This window comes from Hyla sarda, chromosome 2 (genome assembly GCF_029499605.1).
Source record: "Hyla sarda isolate aHylSar1 chromosome 2, aHylSar1.hap1, whole genome shotgun sequence".
NCBI classification, from domain to species: Eukaryota; Metazoa; Chordata; class Amphibia; order Anura; family Hylidae; genus Hyla; species Hyla sarda.
Window position 1 is genome coordinate 55165658 of NC_079190.1, and position 23165 is coordinate 55188822.

Below are 23165 nucleotides of genomic sequence, written 5' to 3' on the forward strand. Positions count from 1 at the left end.
ATTTTTACACACAATTTAATTTCTGAGCTTATTTGTTTTGGTTTCTTTGTATGTATGGATTATTTGGGTTGTTACCTGTTGTTTAATGAGAAAAATGGTGACATGTTCAACACTTATTTCACCCGCTGTAGGTCTGCTGGCCTTTTTTTCCATCTTATGGCAGCATGCTAGTATTACAAAATGGTTTTATGAGACAATACAGACATTCTAGGTCAGTCATTCTTGAAGTCTGTCTTCTTTACCTTGCTCAGTCTCCAAAACCACTTTGGACATCATTGACCTCAGCACAGGAAGTGGCATTGCAGAAAAGAGCAGAAGAAGCCTCACTATAAAAAAAAAAAAAAAAAAACATAAAACACAATTAGCAAGTTTTTTTAAAACAAGTTTTTAACATTTTCAGCTTAATAAGTCACCTCTTATATTGTTGAGTCATCCTTGCCAACAGGTAATAGTTAACTTTTTTTGTACTTTGCTTTGCTTCTTTTTTAACCTTTAATGTTTAGCTTGAAAATCAGCTGAAAACACAAAAAACTGTCCTAACAATAACTGTCGGTGAAGTAAATATAGAGAATGACAGAAGTAAGCTAGGGCTAATAAATAACAATTCATTCCACAAAATGGAAGCTATCCGTGCTGCTTAAAGAAACACTGCGGGTTGTTGTTTTTTGCCCATATTATGCACAGTCACCATCACAAGTCATACAGCACCGTTTTTTGGATTCCAGTACAGCTGCATCCATGTGTTTTATTACTGTAACTGGGTCATGTGATCCCCAGTCTGACTCTCATAAAGTTACTGTGCTTAATGTATGTCAGAGGATGTCAGTTCTAGGTCAGCTGACTTCCTGTGCACAACAGGATGACATCCCCACCTACCAGATCCCCTCCTGCTAGCTCCCAGACCCCTTCCCACACAGATCTGTATAATGCTGCTATTTCTTTGGGATCAGGATATATAGTTGTTATACATCTCCCCTGAGGTTGTGTTCACACACTGTGTGTTTTTTTGCTGCAATTTTGCTGGTTTTCCCAACATTGTGGCAAAATGGTCATATTTTACTGCAATTGTGCAAATTACGGTAAACACTTGGCATTTTTAACCCAATTTCGGAAAATCACAACATAAACTGCCAAAATACTGTGAAAATATGTCTGGGACGACAATACTTATATTCACACACATTTGGGGGGATTTATCATTGCATTTAGAGCTTTTTTGTTTTGTTTGTTCTGAGCCAGTGTTTCCCAACCAGGGTGCCTCCAGCTGTTGCAAAACTACAACTCCCAACATGCCTGGACAGCCAAAGGCTGGGGGGGATTTATCATTGCATTTAGAGCTTTTTTGCTTTGTTTGCTCTGAGCCAGTGTTTCCCAACCAGGGTGCCTCCAGCTGTTGCAAAACTACACTTCCCAGCATGCCCAGACAGCCAAAGGCTGGGGGGGATTTACCATTGCATTTAGAGCTTTTTTTGTTTTATTTGCTTTGAGCCAGTGTTTCCCAACCAGGGTGCCTCCAGCTGTTGCAAAACTACAACTCCCAGCATGCCGGGACAGCCAAAGGCTGGGGAGTGGGATTTATCATTGCATTTAGAGCTTTTTAATTTTGTTTGCTCTGAGCCAGTGTTTCCCAACCAGGGTGCCTCCAGCTGTTGCTAAACTACAACTCCCAGCATGCCGGGACAGCCAAAGGCTGGGGAGGGGGATTTATCATTGCATTTAGAGCTTTTTAGTTTTGTTTGCTCTGAGTCAGTGTTTCCTAACCAGGGTGCCTCCAGTTGTTGCAAAACTACAATTCCCAGTATGCCTGGACAGCCTTCGGCTGTCCAGGCATGCTGGGAGTTGTAGTTTTGCAACAGCTGGAGGCACCCTGGTTAGGAAACACTGCAGTCTGAGCACACAAAATGTCACGTGGGCCGAAGCACTTTTTTTTTTGTGTGACTTTTGTGGGTACGAAAGTAGCAAACAGCCAAGACAATAACAAATCTCTCCCATTGAGTTATTTACCACTCCAGCACTTGTAGGTAGAGTTTCATATACATTGTTATGTAACCACTAGGTACGTTTTCCATAGGCCATTTATTACTCCGGATTCATTCTACCTGACATGAAGAAAACCTATTGCCCATTTTCTATGTGTGCAGTAAATGCTGATAGGATCAGCCCAGACTGTAAATCTTATCTTTTCTGGACATGTAAACAGAAGTGACTTATATGTTGCTGGTATGTTATAAAACCATGTCCGGTGTCCAATAGCCGCACAATGTCCCTGTATTACTGACACCATTGTGCAGTGTTTGGACATCGCATGCAGGCCTTGGGGGAGATTTATCAAAACCTGTGGAGAGGTAAATTTGCCCAGTTGCCCATAGCAACCAATCAGCTCTCTTCTTTCATTTTTCATAGGCCCTGTTAAGAATGAAAGAAGCGATCTGATTGGTTGCTATGGGCAACTGGACAACTTTTCCTCTCCACAGATTTTGATAAATCTCCATTGTCTCCTTTAGATAACACCTGTATTCCCCTATGAAATAACAATTAGGAAACATATTTTCTTGTAATTCTGCAGTGTGCGATTACTCCTGAAAATTCCTCCTGAAAATGTGTATATAAATGGACAGCTGGGTGTAAGCATTCCCCTTTTAGGTCATGTTCACAAGGCGGAATTTTCGAGTGGAATTTTATTGGAATATTCCGATTTGAAATTCCGCTGCAGCAGAGTGCATTCCCATTGATTTCACATGGCGGAATTTCCACGGGAGATGTTTCCGCCGCAGAAATCCCGATTACGGCATCCACAGAAATAATAAACATGCCTATGGTTATGCATTGTCGTCTATAAGACGGTGCATTTTCAAGCGGTCCTTGCACCTGCCGGATCGTACAAATGTGTGGAATGTCAGTCCGTGTTTTCTGGGCGGAAATTCCTCTCTAGGGCAGTAGCGCATCCGCAGCGTGACCCTACCCTATAAAGAGGAATAATCACACCCATTTGTCCATTTACACATACATTTCTACGAGTAACAACTTAGGAAAACCACAATGCAGAATCAGGCCATGTTCACACGGGCTAAAATGTGCGGAATTTCCGCACATTTTAGCCCGTGTGAACATGGCCTGATTCTGCATTGTGGTTTTCCTAAGTTGTTACTCGTAGAAATGTATGTGTAAATGGACAAATGGGTGTGATTATTCCTCTTTATAGGGTAGGGTCACGCTGCGGATGCGCTACTGCCCGTCCCTAGAGTGTGCCTCCAGCTGGTTTTCCCTGTGTTCTGCAGCAATCCGCCGCTACGAGCAGACACAGAGGGAGCTGTGTTTCACGAGCATGCATGCACAATGTACTCCAGACATCGCTCGCAACTCACAGCTCCCTCTGTGTCTTCTTGTAGCGTAAGATTGCTGCTGCGAGCAGAATACAGGGGGAAAACAGCTGGAGGCACACTCTAGGGACAGGCAGTAGCGCATCCACAGCATCAAATATGCAGCGGATGCGCTACGTGTGACCCTACCCATAATGGGGCGTATCTCTACACACTGTACAGTTAGTGCTGCATATAGACACACCCTATTGATAAAGGGAACGGTAACTCACAGTTTTCAAGTTAGTCATACATTTTCAGGAGGAATAACAGTATTTGCACAATGCAGCCTTCAAGAGTCTTCCATTGAGTCCGTACAACACACTCTCGGCTTTCCGAGAAGAGCTAAGCAGAAATGAAGGGACACAACACTCAGCCAAGTGCTTCTGATTGGTAGAAGCTTCCCCACTGATCCAAACTTCTGACATGTCACTAAGACAGTGTTTTCCAAACAGTGTGTCTCCAGCTGTTGCAAAACTGCAACTTCCAGCATGCCATGTCCAGAGTAGGAACTGTCCATAGTAGGAGCAAATCCCCATAGTGAAACTCTCCTGCTCTGGACAGTTCCTGACACAGACAGAGGTGTCAGCAGAGAGCACTGTGGTCAGACAGAAAAGAACTACACAACTTCCTCTGGAGCATACAGCAGCTAAGTATTGGAAGGATTAAGCATTTTTAATAGAAGTAATTTACAAATCTGTTTAACTTTATGGAGCCAGTTGATATGAATTTTTTTTTTCCCACCGGAGTACCCCTTTAAAAAAGATGTAATTTAAGAAAGAGGTTCTAATTAAATACAGGGGTTTCCAGATAACAAGATAAATAAACTTACTGTAATCTGGTATGTGTTGTAATTCAATAACCAATCTCTGATCCCTAGATAAGCAAACAACACCCTTCAAATAGTTTCGGTTGCTAAGGTCTGACCTCATGGACGGAATAGCAACATATTTGTGAGCCTATTTTGTGCATCAAATAAACCGTGGTGACTTCCTCTCAGAGAAACCCGTTTACAGGACCCTCGGATAAGCCACTAATATCTTTGGTGCAATGTGGCATCTTTTACTAAACCTTTACCACAGTCAGATGGGGTTGTGTGTCTGGCACAGGCCTTATAGGCCAAGCAATGTTCTCTGGGAAAAGGATATGCAAATGAGCTCTCCTTTAGAAAGTAGAAAGCTGGATTACCTATTGGAAGTAGGTACCACTTAAAGGGGTACTCCGCCCCTAGACATCTTATCCCCTATCCAAAGGATAGGGGATAAGATGTCAGATCGCGGGGGTCCCACTGCTGGGGACCCCCGGGATCTCAGGTTCCGGCAACACTGGAGGCTTCGGATCCCGACCACGCGAGTGAAAGAGCGTGACGTCACGCCCCGCCCCTCAATGCAAGTCTATGGGAGGGGGCATAACGTCACGCTCTTTCGCTCGCATGGTCGGGATTCGAAGCCTCCAGCGTTGCCGGAAGCCGTTGAGGTGGGTGCTGCAGCCAAGATCCCGGGGGTCCCCAGCAGCGGGACCCCCGCGATCTGACATCTTATCCCCTATCCTTTGGGTTTTGGCTGGGTACGAGGTCTTTTTATGTGGATCTGAGGGGTAGCATGTCTCCTTGTGGAGGCAACCATGTTGGCAAGGGACAATGCTTCCCGGGAAAAGGGTATGCAAATGAGCTCCCCTCCAGAAAGTAGAAAGCTGTCCTACGTATTGGAAGTTGGTACCATGGAAGTCAAAGTCCAACTCATAAATGAACCTTCACTAACAATTATCAGCCAAATAGCCTCTAGAACCGAGCTTTTCAAACTTTTCATGTTGGTGTCACCCTTTTAAGACTTACATAGTTTGGTGACACACCCCTCGCCATACTGCCAATTGCACGTATCGCATTGTGTGTCCTACGATGCACAATATGTTACCAGTATCAGCATAACAAAAGTGGCTGTTACCCCTCTGTGCCAAATCATTCCCCCCTTCATCACCCCCCCCCCTGTGCCACTTAATTCCCCCTCTTGATCCCCCTGTGCCAATGCATTTCTCTACCCCCTTGAACCCCCTCCTTGTACCACAATTCCATCCCTTTTGATCTGTACTGTTTCATTTCATCCCCCCACCTTGATCCCCCATGTGCTTTTTTATCCTCCCTTCTGATAACCCCCCAGTGCTTTAATTACCCCCTTTATTCAAGTGCCCGACCCTTATTATCCCCTGTGCCACATCATTTCCCCTTCACCCACTGATCCTTCCATTGTGCAACTGCATTTCTCACCAGGATCATGTGCAGGTTTGGTGGCTCAGCTGGTCTGATGAGTGACATCCTCCTGCTCCACTCCTTAGTGCAACGTCAGGGGCATCCCAACAGCCACCGCTGGTCACTGATTTGAATTAGCCACAGCCAATGCTGCTGATATTGAACAGGCAGCCAATGCCGCATCCACTTTAAATCAGTGAGCAGTGGTGCTACACACCTGCGGATTGCCACCTACACTCTTATGTGTTGCGACACCCAGTTTGGAAAGCCCTGCTCTAGAACAAAGAGCACAAAGCTAGCTGGTTTGGGTTTGTTGCCTCTCATAAGTACAGAGCAGGGTGCTGGCTTGGTAAAAGGGTTTTGATGTCAGTCTGAAGGGTAATGTGTTTCCCTCCCCCCCCCCCCCCCCCCCCCCTAGGAAAAGGGTTTGCATATTTGCTTCCCACCAGAAGGAAGAAAGCTTGCACTCTGGTGATACCTATTGTTGGCAGCTACCCTTTTCCATACACAGTGCTATCCTATAGTCTCTGAACTGTGTCCAGTTTTGCAGATTTGCTCAATTTCAGAAGGAGACAAAGATGGGGCTGTGTCCAATACAACTCACAGACCAATGCCCCTTTATCTTCATGATGAGGGGGTTTCTCAGCACTTTTCTGATGTTATGAGAGTTGTAATATTTTCAGCAGACATGGGATATAGCACATCTTACCTGACATCATGGTGACTGTAGTGGTGGAGAAGGCAGCCATAGTAATGCCTCCAATCCAAGATGCTATTCCAATGAAGATGATGTAGGCATCTTTCAGGCAACGTGTAAAGAAGAATATACCAAGGAAACTTCCAACGAAGCAGAACGTGGACAGGGCTGACCCCCATCCAATACGTACTGGATCCCAACAGAGAGGAGAGTCCAACTCATAAAGGGTGAAGAGGCTCACGGCTCCAAAATTTGTAAACAAATAGGACATGAAAGCAAACAAGAGCAGGCTTATGGTCACCCGCTTCCTGCATGATGCATTCTTAAAAAGGACAAACACTCCAGAGAAAAGCTCCCTGAAGCCATCTTTACTCAGCACGTTCTGCTGAAACTCCGACCTTATCACAGTCTCTTCTAGTATAAAAAGAATGTACAAAATATTGAGCAAGTGTAAAAAAGCTGGAAGGGCAAAGGACCACTTAAATCCAAAAGCTCTGATAATATAACCCGATGTGATCCCTGCCACTCCACTCGACACCCCCAGGATCATGTCAATAAAAGCGATGCGTATGTTCTTCTTCTGCACATCTTTAGCTATGTCTGCTATATAAGAAAAGCAGCCCCCAATAAATGTAGCAAAGCCACCTAAGAATCCACTAAAGACAGAAGATATGTATAAGATTTCCAGGGGCTGGTCGAAGAAAGAAACTGAGCAGTATGCACTGATAGTAATTAAGGCGCCTATAGAGGGCAGCAGCAGTGATGCTTTACGTCCATGTTGGTCCCCGTAGGACACCAGGATCAATGCCATTAACAGACTTGGAATAAGCGAACTTAAATCCAGCGTTGTGGAGAACATGGATGCTCTTTTTTGGACCTCCTGAAAGAAAATGTACCATAATTAAAATAGTGTTAGTGTTACAATGGCTTCCCAAAAACAAACATTCAGAAAATCTGTAAATCAGGAAAGGTTAATTCTATGTGTATAAGGTATTCGGCAAAGTCTCTAACGTATATATGTGATAATGTCTTGCCATATAAACAGTATATAAGCTAAGGACCCCTTCACTACAAAGGTTAAATAGCTCAGGCATGGAACTCCATGTTATCCCTTAATTTCTCTACTAAGAGTAGAACAGGGACGAATATACCTATGAACACACAACACCTGTGCCTATAGTGGTGACATACATGATATGCGAAAGGCAGCAAGCAAATAGTACACATATGTTGTTGGTCGTGTCCTCAAGTATATTAGACTTGGTGGGTTTTTGAGGAACAAGAGAGAAAGCCTTTAAATGATCATTGTTGTTTTAACAAACTTTTCATAAACCAATAGAACAAGCAAATGTATAAACTTTGAAACATATTTTACTAGAGAAAAATGTCTCTTTCCCCACTTATCGGATTTCCTTCCTGTTCCCCTTTTTCACTACTAATCATTCACTGGTTATGGATCAGCTCACTGAGGGATTGGGTTACAGCTGCCCACAGAAACCTATGAGGATATTCCACACAAAAGCTTGATTCACAGTTTACACTGCCTGGTTCTGCTCTATAATGTCGTCCATGCTGCGTCTGAGGGTGAGTAATAGAGATAACAAGAAGCAGGATCTCCTCTTTTGTGTGTATGGAGTGTATAGGAGACATCATAGCAGCTAGTCTACACCCTATATACCCTGCAGAGCATAAATCTGGTGAAAAATGGCATTTAAAAGTTATTCTTTATATCAGGCAAGAATAGTACTGTTACTCTTATACATGCACATATAAAGCTTATTCTGCAAAGTTACCTGAAATGACAGGTATGCTTTATAAAGTATATAAAGCTGAATTATAATTTTGTAATACTATTGTTTATCTTGTATTGCTCCTAAGTTAAATATTTTTCATATAAACCAGCAGAATTCTGACTGTAACTCTATAACAAAGGCTGTAACTATGCATGGAAATACAAAAGAAGAAGTGCTGAGTGCACAAAACACTTTGCTCATCTCATCTTTACGGTTTTTATATTAAAAAACACATAGTTTGTAGCTTGCATAGACATCAAGAGGGACCGCTCAAAACAGCATAAAAAAAGCCTGAAAAAATAAGGGCCCAAAAATGTCTGTAAAATCCATAATGATTGGCAAGCTGCTTTGCTGGATGTTTTTCCATGCAGTTTATACATGTGATTTCCATAACTGTCTGAACATAGCTCTAGGTGTATATTGTTATTTTGCGGGCCTCCAAAGTACAGAATGCTACAATATAACAGGAATGGACCAAATAAAGTCAGAATTAGACTACGTTCAGTCTGAACTCAATGTTCTCAGCACAGGCAGTGTATCGTTCTGCCGGCATGCCAACATATGCCGTGAACCTAGTATAATTTTAGATGTGAACACAACCTAAGGCCTTCTAAATATACTGAGGCAAAATAATATGATCGTACTCTATGGAGAATCAATATTAATTCTGCAAATATAGCTTGGCATGTGTTCTGGTTTACGCTGTCTTGTAAACGCACACTGGAGCGCACTTTATTAGCACATTAGACAGGTCTATTAGGAACTCTGATCTTCTTGTTTAGACGCTTCAGATGCTTTTCGCATTAACAAAAATTGTTATCGAGTCGCTTGATATTGGTTTTCAAGCACTTCGTCAAGCAGATGATTTCATACACGATCTGAAGGAGTTGTGAAGGAACAACATAATGAGATAGTAATTAACCCCTTACAGGCGCAGACAGTTTTGAGTTTTTCCAGACACGGTGATACCAGTTTTGTCAACACTTTTTGTAGTTTTGTGGTGGGGAAGCCCTGTGTGTCTGCTCGTAGCAGAATCCGCAGCGTATTTCCCACTGCCCAGCGGATTTTCCGCACCATATAATTCACTGCAGATGCGCTATGGCTGATCCTACCCTGAGGGTGCAATTGCACTGCTTCTGTTTGTTTGTATTTCTTTGTTTCTACTACAAATTCTTTGCCTTTTTCTGATCGTTTAATAACAGGCTGCTCTCCGTAGATTTTTGGAGATCTGACCGACCTATATATTAATATATTGTGTAGCACCCGTATCCTGCCATTCAGACAAATACTGTGACTCCTGATAGCAGTTGCCCGGAAAACCATTTTATCAGCCGCTAACAGCAGCAGCTGCCGACAAACACTCCACTGTGATAACCTATAGTAACCTCCAGGGATAACATTAGATGGCCTATAGTTATATTCCATGTGCCCAAGGTGATGACAGGATGAAAACAAGATGACTAAGAGATCAGACGGTGAATTGTGATCACAGTCACATGTTCACCTTCACCGCATCATCCTATGACTGGAAGACTACAGGTGAATAGCAATATAAGGAACTACAGGTTTATTAAAGAAGACCTTCCCTTTGAGGGTGTGTTCACACTGAGGAATAGGAGAGGAATCCTCGCGTAAAAATTGCGTAAAAATCTGCTGGACTACAACCACCAATTGGAATTTCCCTTTTTATTTATGAATTTTTTTCGTGCTGAATTTCCACGCAAATTTCACGTGAATTCTGTGCAAATTCCGTGCGGAAATAATTTCAAGCGGAATTTTTTTTTACCATTTACTTCAATGGACTTCTGCTCGCGTATTCCGCAAGAAGAATGAACGAGCGGAATTTACGCAGTGTGAACAGTGCAGAGTAAAATACATTGAAGTCAATGGCAAAGCAGATGTTAATTATTTCTAAGCGGAGAATTCAAGAGGAATTACTCGAGTAAATTCCTCTTGAATTACTCAGTGTAAACGCACCCTAAAGGTACCTGTCACAACCATCCGGCGGCAGGATTTGTGTAAAGTGGACGGCATTCTCATAGAGCAAGACTTGGACCGACATGACGCGATCAGGCAAAGTCTATGGGACTTCCGGTGAATTGAAACAAACTGTGACTGACATTGTAAAAACTGCTACTGACTTAATGTAAAAATGTGGTCGTACATTTTAACAACCAATTTTCTTCTCATTTAGTGGGTGTATTTTTAATGTCCGCCCATTTTTATCTATTGCTCAAAATTTTTGGCTCTTTTTTTTATTTATTTTAAATTCTTTTATTTTTCCCCCCATTATGCATACACCTGTTCCCCTGGCCAATGAGTCATACCCAGAACATTCTAAAGTCAAAACTTCATATTCCTTCTGAACCTTTTAACACCCTTTTGGGATGGGCGATGAAACTGATTCAGTTAAAAACGGGAGCCTTTTTAAAAAAAATAATTTTGGCCTGTGAACAAAAAATAAAAACAGTCGCATTTTAAAAAAATGTGTCCCCAAATAAGTAGCATGCTACCTATTTGTAACTTATTTTTATGACCACTTTTTAAATTTTTTACACTGTGCGCACTTACAACCACTTTCCAATAGACTTATAGATTTACATAAAGCTCATTCATTTTATAATAATAATAATTAAAAATAATAATAATAATAATAATAATAAAACTGGATGCAAATATTCCATGATTTTATGGATGCATTTTTTAATTATAATATCAAAATACATTGTGTGAACACAGCATATAACAGTAAGCCAGTTCTGCTCAAATCAGTGGGTTCAGATTACTTTTTCCAATGTATATGTCAATGTTTCCCAACCAGGATGCCTCCAGCTGTTGTAAAACTACAACTCCCAGCATGCCCAGACAGCCAAAGGCTGTCCGGGCATGCTGTGAGTTGCAGTTTTACAACAGCTGGAGTTACCCTTGTTGGGAAACCTTGACATATACATCAGAAAAAAAGTCACTGATTTCAGCAGGACTGGCTTACTGTTAAAGACAGTGTGGGAAACACTGATATATAATGTATCCCGTTGTTACCTTCTTACCTTTTGATGTACATAGTTGGGGTTACTTTGGTTTGTTTCACAATGCGATATGTTGTCGTCGTAGTAGACGGTGCTGTTAAACTCATCCTGCCAGAATCTCTGATACACGTACTGCTGCATTAAAGGGTAACTGACAAAACTGGCAAAGCAATAGATGGCCATCACTGGCTCCACCAAGTATAGGAGGCCCATCTTCACTAAAGATCCAGGGTTTCCAGCTCGCAGAGGAACAATCACATGTCTGCTGTATTACTGCTGCAAAGAAGTAATGTGAGAAAGTAATGTGAGTTATAAATGTTCTGTTGACTCTTTAAGGGAGAAATCTGTTAAAAATAAACTGTAGCTGATCGCGGGGGGTCAGAGCTCTGGGACCCCCGCAATCACCGGGACAGGACCCGGCGCTCAGTGAGGACCACGCGCTGCAGACTGCATGCGCTTCATTTATTTATATGCTGAAAAGACCCGAGTACAGCACTCGGGCATCATCGGTGCTTCCATAGAAATGAATGGAGCGCATGCCGAGAGAGTTAGCATCCCATCCCGGAGTTCAGTGGTCGGACCCCCGGCAAACAGCAACTTATCCCCTATACTGTGGTTAGGGGATAAGTTTACTTTTGCCGGAGTTCTCCTTTAAAGGGTTACTCCGTTCCCCAGCATCAGGTATTCAATGTTCCGAACGCTGGGTGCAGGCTTCCGTGTTCACGCCCGCCCGTCGTAACGTCACACCCCGCCACCTCAATGAAAATCTATGACTTGCATTGAGGGGGCGGGATGTCACAGGGAGGGGCGTGACATCACGAGGGGGCGGGAATGAGCACGGAAGCCTGCACCCAGCGTTCGGAACATTGAGTTCCGGACACTGGGGAGCGGAGTAACCCTTTAAGAACTCTCAGCAATATTACCATTTTAACCCCACAAGAAGATTTATCTTCCAAACTGAAATAGTTCCAGTAAGCATATAGGATATGTAAAGCAGCTCTCTCATGACGCTTTTTTTAAGGCAACTTTCCCATAATGTACCAGTTTTTCTCTTTTCAAGTTTTAGAACATGAATGGGAATGTATGCCAAGCAAAAATCTTGCCAGAAGGAAGGAATACAAATCTGTAGGCAGCTGTTTTGGAATTATCGCCCTTTGTTAGTACAAAGCAGGGTGCAAGATAAGTTGTTAAGAGGCCTATTGTTGTGGGACCAAAAAGGTGTACTGCTTTGCATATGCGTTCTTCCCAGAGTTCCCAGTGGAGCAAGAATGGACTATAAGTCTCCACACGTCCTCATGATGCTCTCCTCAAGGAAAAATTACCCCTTTGGTCAAAAGTAAGCGTATGGCTATAACTATGAATTTAATTATTTGACACTTTATTTACTGGACATCTTAAACTATACCCACTGGTCATCATAGACACTAAGGTTTTAAGGCACATCTGCATAAACCCTGTCCCCTTTGAGGTTTGTTTTAAAGGAGTAGTCCAGTGGTGACCCAGTGGTGAACAACTTATCCCCTATCCTAAGGATAGGGGATAAGTTTGAGATCGCGGGGGGGGGGGGGGGGGGTCCGACCGCTGGGGCCCCATGCGATCTCCTGTATGGAGCCCCGACAGCCCGCGGGAAGGGAGCGTGTCGACCTCCGCACGAAGCGGCGGCCGACACGCCCCCTCAATACAACTCTATGGCAGAGCCGAAGCGCTGCCTTGGGAATCTACGGCTCTGCCATAGAGACGTATTGAGGGGGCGTGTCAGCCGCCGCTTCATGCGGAGGTCGACTACCGCTATCTGGCCGGAGAGCCTGGCCCCCGTACAGAGAGATCGCAGTGGGCCCCAGGGGTCGGACCCCCCGCGATCTCAAACTTATCCCCTATCCTAAGGATAGGGGATACGTTTTTCACCACTGGACTACCCCTTTAAGGCACAAAAGTGGAACACTTGAGGGTCATGATATCACCTATATAATAATGTTTGCAAGGTTATATCATGTTCAAACTGTTGCACTAGTAGCTATAGATAGTACAGGTAGTTGACTTACAAATAAAAATCTTGTTTACAAATATTTTACCATTTTGTGTTTGCTGCTTTTATGCAGACATATGTGTCTCCATGGTAACAGACTACAAACAAACCTTGTGTAGTCTGATGCTGCGGTCATACACTTCCCTCTGCTTCTTGCTACAATACATGTAGAAGGTTAAATGTCAGGGCACGCCATTCCAAGCACAGTAAGGTATGGAGGACATTAATATTTTTAAGCACACCAACCAATGTATACACCCCAGAAACACCTAGCCCTAGTCCACAAGAAAGATACCTAAAAGTCTGAGGGATCCAGTGGGCACTGTAATAGCATGTCACTCCATAACCCAGTATTTCCCAACCGGTGTGCCTTCAGCTGCAAGTATGTCAGGAGAGCCTTTTGGGGGAATACTGGTTGGAAAACACTGCCATACCCTATGTTAAGAAAGACAGCTGACAGCCACCTTCTTCTTCATGACTGGTAGGTGCTCTGGGTGAGCAGTGGTGCCACTTACAACTTCAGATACTGACCCCCAGAAATGACAGGGAGGACTTAACTAGCAATAAGTGTAAATAACAAGAAAATGACAGAAACATACAACAGTATAAATAAGTATTACAGGGCATAGCAATATCAACACTCCCACTTGCAGACTGCAGCTCTTTTACAAGGATCATGTTCTAAAATCATGCTGAGTCACGCCAGCGTCTACCAATTCTGGAAATGTAATACTGTGTTTTCTTTCTGCCAACTTCCTTTAAAGGGGTACTCTGCTGCTTTAAGTATAAAACAGCAAAAGAGAAACTCAAAAATCTTAAAAGGGGTACTCCGCCCTAGACATCTTATCCCCTATCCAAAGGATAAGATGTCTGATCGAGGGGGTCCTGCCGTTGGGGACCCCTGCAATCTCGACTGTGACACCCAAGACATCCGGTGCACGGAGGGAACTTCGCTCCGTGCCAAAAGACTGGCGATGCAGGGCTGAGGCTCGTGACGTCGCGGTCACGCCCCACTCGTGACTTCACAGCCACGCCCCTCAATACAAGTCTATTGGAGGGGGCGTGACGGCCATCACGCCCCCTCCCATAGTTTTGCATTGAGGGGGCGTGGCCGTGACATCACGAGCGGGGCTGCACCTGTCCCTCTAAACGAACGCTGGGTGCAGCAGGGAGATCACGGGGTCCCGCTGCTGGGGATAGGGTATAAGATGTCTAGGGGCGAGTACCTCTTTAAGTATGAGCCCATTCACACTACAGAATTTCTCAGTAGAGAACTTCTGCTTGGAAATTCCAATGCAGCAGCCTCCTCTTGATTTTAATATGATAGACATTAAAAGGGATTATAAAAACATGGCTGCTTTATTGCAGAAGCAGCGCCACTCCTGTCCATGGAATGTGTTTGTTACTGCAACTCAGGTAGAAATGAATCATTACAGTATACACGCCCATTGAGGAGATGTGGCCTCTTATGACACAATGAATTGTTATGTGTCCTGAGAATCCCGTCCTTCCGTGCCTTTTTTTATTGCTGTGATTCCGAGTAAAGATGATCTTTATAGATAAGGATAATTATCTCTAGATACAGATTAGACATTTCTCTGGGACTGTGGATTATAGAGGGGAAAAACCTGTCCAGAGATATTTACACAGAAAATCGATAAATACATTTCCCACTAGTCTATGAAAAATCTATTTATGAAACAGGACAAGCAAATGTGAAAAATGAGGCATAGCCTTAATTGTCTAGTTTAGGTTCATGCTGTCTAAGAACAGACAACTTTTTATTTATTTATTTATTTTTCCTGAAAAACAGGGGAGATTTAACAAAACCTGTGCAGAGCAACAATGGTGCAGTTGCCCATAGCAACCAGATTGTTTATTTTATTTTTAAATTGGCCTCTGAAAAATAAAATAAGCAATCTGATGGCCCCCGTGTCTTCTCTGTCCTTTCTTCTTCTGAGACAAGCAGCTGGTTGCAGGACCTTCCCGCTCAGCCAATCACTGGAAGCAGCAGTGTCCTGTCTGGGCCAGTGATTGGTGGGAAGGTCCTGCAATAAGCTGTAGACATCAGGACCGCACGGAGGAGAATGGGATCTGCGGCAGACCAACGGAGGACCGGCCTAGGTGAACATCAGGTTTTATTTGTGCATAAAATGAGGGGATGACCAGGAAATGAGGAGGAATTTTCATGAAATAGGGGGTAGACATAAAATGGGGGGAGAAAAAAAACACCAAATGGGGATTGGACATGAAATAGGGGGGTGAACAAGAAATGAGGGGGAATGCTCATGAAATAGGGGGGGGGGGGTGAACATGAAATGAGGGGGAATGCTCATGAAATGGGGGGGATGAACATGAAATGAGGGGGAATGCTCATGAAATGGGGGGGATGAACATGATATGAGGGGGAATGCTTATGAAATGGGGGGATGAACAGGAAATGAGGGGGAATGCTCATGAAATAAGGGGCTGCACATAAAATAGGGAGATTGGACATGAAATGGAGGGATTGGACCTGGAGTTTAGGGGGGGGGGAATTTCCCCATTTCTTTACATATGATACTAAATATGATATTTTTTCCAAATCGTGCAGCCCTAGTGGGAACTGGAGATGATGATTCCTTACTATAATCCAGCATGAACTAAAAAGACTTTTACCCGGCCCCCCCAATCCCAAGAATGAATGCTCATGGAGTCTACCAGCCTATACAGATTATTAGCAAATCCCAGCAATCTCTGTTTGTATACTGCTATGCAAAAACAATGCAGAATGGCATATGTGACGGACTGACTCCGACAAAAGTGATTCTCCTTCCAGATGACAAACCCCAGCATATCACAGGCCATATCCCCAGGCAGAACTAGAGATTATTGCATCCTTGTACCCAAAGAACCAGGCAACACCAGTCTTCAGGTATAAAATCAGAACTCTTTATTGTGGAACAAGTGTCTTCTTTTATAGGAAGGACATCACAGGGGGAAGGTCAGTAAAGACAATACAGATGACAGGGAGTCTGGGAGATAATCCAATAAAGGTGGTTTGCTCCCCATATACAGTGCCTTGAGTGCAAAAGGTGGAGGTGTGCAGAAGTTGGACTGTGTGCAAAAAGGAGAAGCATCTGTAAAATGAATGTATTGTACAAAAGGTGAACCGTGTGCAAAAAGTGGACCATGTGCAAAAGGTGTATTGTGTAAAGGAGGTGGACAGTGTGCAAAAGGTAGACCATGTGCAAAAAGGTGTATTGTGCACAGAAAGTGGACCGTGTGCAGAAAGTGTATGAAAACAGTAAATAAAAGCATTTTAACTCTGAGCTTTATGTCACTGGACAACATCAACTGAGGGGTACAAATAGTGATGTCCTAAAGTCCATCCAAGTAGGTAGGGTGACTCTAGGATCCGTCACAACATATAAACAACAAACTTAGCTCTGCTACATACTGATAATCAGAGCGCTGACTGTAGTCAGCTCGGGGTTTCCCATCAGGGCTTTAGGGAAGAAAGTGACCGGCATTTGTATAATAGGGAGGGGTAGATTAGGTTCCTCAAATACATTTATTATGTTCATAACTTCCTCTATGGTAACAAAAACAATGTGAAACTGACTATGGTACCCTTTCTGCAGCACCCCCCGCCTTACTCAAATAGAGATAGTACGAGCGCTGGGTGCATGGTGGGTTGTTAATCAGGAAGTTCCATGTGGGCAGCTTATCTGCGGCTATTGCTGATGTAGAGATGTAGTTCCTGTGTATAGAAGAACAAAAAGGCCTCATTCACCTGTCCTAGTGCTCAGCGCTGGAGCAGACAAGACCGCCAAGATTATGTGGGGGCAGTTATCATTGTGTTTCAAGCGTTTTTTTTTTTTTTGCGTTGATTTGTCGCTATTTAGGCGCAGCAATGCGCCTCAGGCAATTGTTTGCGCCTTTTCGATTGACACCTTTTTTTTTTTTATAAAACCGTACAGGCCAGATGGTAAGGGTTAGTCTTGTGCAGTGGTAATGGATTTATCAACTGTCGCAAAAAAAGGCAAAAAAAACACCATTAAGGCGCAATTCTACACCAGCTTAGACCTAGCGTAGCTTTTTGGTGTATGTGAAGAGTGAAATTTCAGAAAATCTGTAACCTCCACAAAATGAATCAAATGCTCTGCAACCATGTAATAAATTTGATTCATGCAAAAAAACACGCCAAAAAAAAAAAAAAAGAACTATAAAATGAACAAAATCACACACATCTAGTAAATGCCCCCCATGGGTCTTAATACACCTTAAAGGGATACTCCGCTTCTCAGCGTTTGAAACAAACTGTTCCGAACGCTGGAGCCGGCGCCGAGAGCTTGTGACATCATAGCCCTGCCCCATCATGGCATCACGCCCCGCCCCCTCAATGCAAGTCTGTGGGACGGGGCGTGACGAAAGTTGCAGCTTTAAAGGGGTACTCCGGTGTTTTTTTTTTTTTTTTTTTTAATCAATTGGTGTCACAAAGTTAAACATATTTGTATATTACTTCTATTAAAAAATCTTAATCCTTCCAGTACTTATTAGGTGCTGTATACTACATAGGAAGTTATTTTCTTTTTGAATTTCCTTTCTGTCTGACCACAGTGCTCTCTGCTGACACCTCTGTCCATGTCAGAGTAGGAGCAAATCCCCATAGCAAACCTATCCTGCTCTGGACAGTTCCTGACACGGACAGAGGTGTCAGCAGAGAGCACTGTGGTCAGACTGAAAAGAAATTCAAAAAGAAAAGAACTTTCTCTGTAGTAAACAGCAGCTGATAAGTACTGGAAGGATTACGATTTTTTTTAAATAGAAATCATATATAAATCTGTATAACTTTCTTGCACCAGTTGATTTATAATAAATAGTTTTCCACCGGAGGACCCCTTTAATACAGACACAAAATCACCTTTCTATCACACTTGGAGAGAACATACATACTCCATGGAAGTAGTATGAGATTTACACATAGGACCCTTTAAGTGCCAAACTAAGCCAAGCCCTTCACCCCCATCCCAAAAGCTGATAATATAAGTTATATAATAGTTATATAATGTTTCCCAACCTCTAGATCCCTATCTGTGGCAAAACTACAACTCCCATCATGCCCTACCAGCCTTCGCTTGCACAACTACAACTGCTATTGTGCCCTGACAACCAAAGCATGATGGGAATTGTAGTTGTGCAACAGCTGGGGAGCCACAGATTGATAGTATGTGCAATACGATTGTAGAAAAAGTAGATTGCACTCACCCAATGGAGATATAAAACGTCTTCTTCATTAGATGATCACTTAAAAGAACACTATATATTACCTACAAGCCTAGCGGCTAATCCAAAACTCAATTATATACCTACAAAAAATTAGCCCAGAAAAAGATTATGTAACCAACATCTCTTTATTATCACAATCAATAACAATAGGTAGAAAAAAAAAACATAAAAATACCCACCCTTAAATTGCCCCCCCACACACACACAAAAGGCAGGATGTGGGGAACCTGATGTATAGATATGGATAATATATACAGTGGGGGAGATTTATCAAAACCTGTGCAGAGGAAGAGTGGTGCCGTTGCCCATAGCAACCAATCAGATTGCTTCTTTCATTTTCCACAGGCCTGTGGAAAATGAAAGAAGCAATCTGATTGGTTGCTATGGGCAACTGCACCACTCTTCCTCTGCACAGGTTTTGATAAATCTCCCCCAGTGTCCCTATCAGCATGCTGTCATACAATATATATATATATCAAGTACTGTACCTGTCAGTAACATGCTGAATACGTCCCCAACGCTCCTGCCACCTCGACACGTGTTTCGGGCAATCCCTTTCTCAAGAGGCGATTGTTGGGGACGTATTCAGCATGTTACTGACAGGTACAGTACTTGATATATATATTGTATGGGTGCGTTCCCACAGGGCGTATACGCAGCGTATTTGACGCTGCGCAAAATTTATGGCAGCAGCGGGAAATACGCTGCGTATCCCTTGCTCACTATACACACAGGGCTTTCCGGCGGCAGCCCTATGTGTGTGGTGAGTTTTGGAGGCGGAGCCACGCGTCACAGACACGCCGGCATATGGCTCCGCCTCCAAAACTCACTACACACATAGGGCTGCCGCCGGAAAGCCCTGTGTGTATAGTGAGCAAGGGATACGCAGCGTATTTCCCGCTGCTGCCATAAATTTTGCGCAGCGTCAAATACGCTGCGTATACGCCCTGTGGGAATGCACCCTATGACAGCATGCTGATAGGGACACTGGGGGAGATTTATCAAAACCTGTGCAGAGGAAGAGTGGTGCTGTTGCCCATAGCAACCAATCAGATTGCTTCTTTCATTTTCCACAGGCCTGTGGAAAATGAAAGAAGCAATCTGATTGGTTGCTATGGGCAACGGCACCACTCTTCCTCTGCACAGGTTTTGATAAATCTCCCCCACTGTATATATTATCCATATCTATACATCAGGTTCCCCACATCCTGCCTTTTGTGTGTGTGTGGGGGGGCAATTTAAGGGTGGGTATTTTTATGTTTTTTTTCTACCTATTGTTATTGATTGTGATAATAAAGAGATGTTGGTTACATAATCTTTTTCTGGGCTAATTTTTTGTAGGTATATGATCACTTAAAACATAGTGAAGTGAGGGTAGAGAGATGCGGTCAGAGTTAGCTGACTGACCGGCCGAGGCAGCGCTCCTTTCACGGTTCAGCCCGCTTTCTCTACCCTCACTTCAGTATGTTTTAAGTGGTCATCTAATAAAGAAGACGTTTTACAGTGACCCCCCCGACCTACGATGGCCCCGACATACGATAATTTCAGCATACGATGACCTCTCAGAGGTCATCGCATGTTGAAGGCAGCATCAACATACGATGCTTTTGTATGTCGGGGCCAGCGCATAAACGGCTATCCGGCAGCGCAGACTGCTTCAGCTGCCACCGGATAGCCGTTTACGGTGCCCCGTGAGCTACGGTGATGGTTACTTACCTGTCCTTCGGGATCCTCTGCATTGTCGGTGCTCTCCATCATCGTCATCACGTCGCTGCGCACGCCTTCCCGTCATCCAATAGGAGCGGCGTGCGTAGCCACGTGATGGCGGCGACGGAGAGCACGGATGCTGGGGAAGCAGAGGCCATGCCGAAGCGTCGTGGACACCCCGGGAACGCGGCGGCAGCGATGGAGGGCGACATCCAGGGCAGCGGTGAGGGTCCAGGGCGGCGGGGACACGTGAGTACAACTTCCAATATCAGTGGTCTTCAACCTGCGGACCTCCAGATGTTGCAAAACGACAACTCCCAGCATGCCCGAACAGTATGATACACTGAGACAGTCACCTGTATACTCTATAGAGTGATATATATATATATATATATATATATATATATATATATACACTGAGACAGTTACCTGTATAGTCTATAGAGTGATATATATATATATATATATATATATATATATATATATATATATACACTGAGACAGTTACCTGTATAGTCTATAGAGTGATATATATATATATATATATATATATATATATATATAATACACTGAGACAGTCCCCTGTATACTATATAGAGTGATATATATATATAATACACTGAGACAGTCACCTGTATACTATATAGAGTGATATATATATATAATACACTGAGACAGTCCCCTGTATACTATATAGAGTGATATAGATATATATATATATATATATATAATACACTGAGACAGTCACCTGTATACTCTATAGAGTGATATATATATAATACACTGAGACAGTCACCTGTATACTCTATAGAGTGATATATATATTTTTATATATATATATATATATATATATATATATATATATATATATATAATACACTGAGACAGTCACCTGTATACTATAAAGAGTGATATATATATATATATATATATATATAATACACTGAGACAGTCCTCTGTATACTATATAGAGTGATATATCTATATATATATAATACACTGAGACAGTTACCTGTATACTATATAGTGTGATATATATATAATACAGAGACAGTCACATGTATACTCTATAGAGTGATATATATATATATATATATATATATATATATATATATATAATACACTGAGACAGTTACCTGTATACTATATAGAGTGTCTCAGTGTATTATATATATATATATATATATCACTCTATATAGTATACAGGTGACTGTCTCAGTGTATTATATATATATATATATATATATATATATATATATATATATATCACTCTATATAGTATACAGGTAACTGTCTCAGTGTATTATATATATATATATATATATATATATATATATATCACTCTATAGAGTATACAGGTGACTGTCTCAGTGTATTTTATATATATATATATATATCAGTCACCTGTATACTCTATAGAGTGATATATATATATATATATATATATATATATATTTATATATATATTACACAGAGACAGTTACCTGTATACTATATAGAGTGATATATATATATATATATATATATATATATATATATATAATACACAGAGACAGTTACCTGTATACTATATAGAGTGATATATATATATAATACACTGAGACAGTTACCTGTATACTATATAGAGTGATATATATATATAATACACTGAGACAGTTACCTGTATACTATATAGAGTGATATATATATATATATATATATATATATATATATATATATAATACACTGAGACAGTTACCTGTATACTATATAGAGTGATATATATATATATATATATATATATATATAATACACTGAGACAGTCCCCTGTATACTCTATAGAGTGATATATATAAAATACACTGAGACATGTTTCCCAACCAGAGTGCCTCCATCTGTTGCAAAACTACAACTCCCAGCATGCCCGGACAGTGAGTTGTAGTTTTGCAGCACTGGTTGCTTGGTAAACACTGTTGAGTGACACTTAATGCTTCTAATGCAGAATAATGAGTCAGCCATTGCCGGTCACCTGCTGGAGGAGTCCTGGACCGGGTCCTGGCGGCGGGATGTGACCGGGAGGAAGAGGCCGGTGCCAGTCAGCAGCTCATCCCGGCTTCTGCAGCCGCTGACACTGACAGACACTGTTGTTGTCATTGTATTCCCCGCCCCTAATGCGCATTCATTGGTCCGCCGAGTTATCCCGCCCACTCAGCTCAGCAGCTGCTTCGCGCTGATTGGAGGAGAGCGGTGTCAGTCCGCGCAGTGACGTGAAGTATTTTGTGGCTGCATTTCTATAGTCAGAGCCGGGTGAGCCGCAAATAACAGGAAGGAAATGTTATCATACTTATAGCTGGACCCGTCAGGGGAGTTTTTTTTTTTTACTTAGTTTTTTTCCTCCTCACCTTACAATAGCCAAAACTCTTTACTTTTCTATCTACAGACCCATATATGAGGACTTGTGTTTTGCGCCATTAATTTTACTTTGCAATGTCATTTTACTGCAAAATCTACAGTGAAACTAAGAAAAAAAAATTGTGAAGGTGACATTGAAAAAAACAAACACCCTTTTGTAAATTTGGGGGGCTTCTGTTTCTACCCAGTGCAATTTTTTTATCAAAATTACAACTTATTTTTATTCTGTAGGTCCATACGATTATGATACCCAATTTATATAGCCTTTTGTGGTGAGCTTGGGGGAGGTAGGGTGAACAGGGGTGTTGGAGAGTAGTGTTGCAGGGTATAGCATTAACCCTTGATTGTCGTGACGCCAGGGTGCGGGTTTCCTCAATGTATATGTCCTACCGCCACCAGTACCAGGAACGATAGGGAGGAATAAGGACTGTCCACAGCAGAAGTAGTAGTAAACTATACATAACTTTACTGCAGATTTTATGCAGATGATGATAACAGTCTTTTACAAGAGGACCGGGATTTAGGCTCCTCACAGGTTGGCTGGGACTTTGTAGTAAAATAAGCTTTGATTTTGCGGTACGCTGTTCCACTGAATTTAGGGGTATGTGTAGGTTCAGTAGTCACGTAGGATTGGTAAGATTTGAGTCGGA

General features: G+C 42.4%; 1 protein-coding gene across 5 annotated transcripts in view; it reads right to left on the reverse strand.

Moving 5' to 3' along the window:
* The window catches only part of SLC46A3 (solute carrier family 46 member 3), a 40428-nt gene that overhangs the window by 10728 nt on the left and 6535 nt on the right, over positions 1–23165 (reverse strand). For 2 of the 5 annotated variants that reach the window (XM_056561837.1, XM_056561839.1), the window contains 3 exons: positions 11142–11396; positions 6314–7181; positions 243–326 (listed from right to left, as the gene is read on the reverse strand). In XM_056561837.1, coding sequence (XP_056417812.1) covers positions 243–326; positions 6314–7181; positions 11142–11333 — 1144 coding nt within the window. In that variant the 5' untranslated portion in view covers positions 11334–11396. Of the gene's footprint in view, positions 1–242; positions 327–6313; positions 7182–11141; positions 11397–22132; positions 22310–23165 lie in introns of those variants that run through there. The other 3 variants (XM_056561838.1, XM_056561835.1, XM_056561840.1) reach the window with 3 other exon arrangements.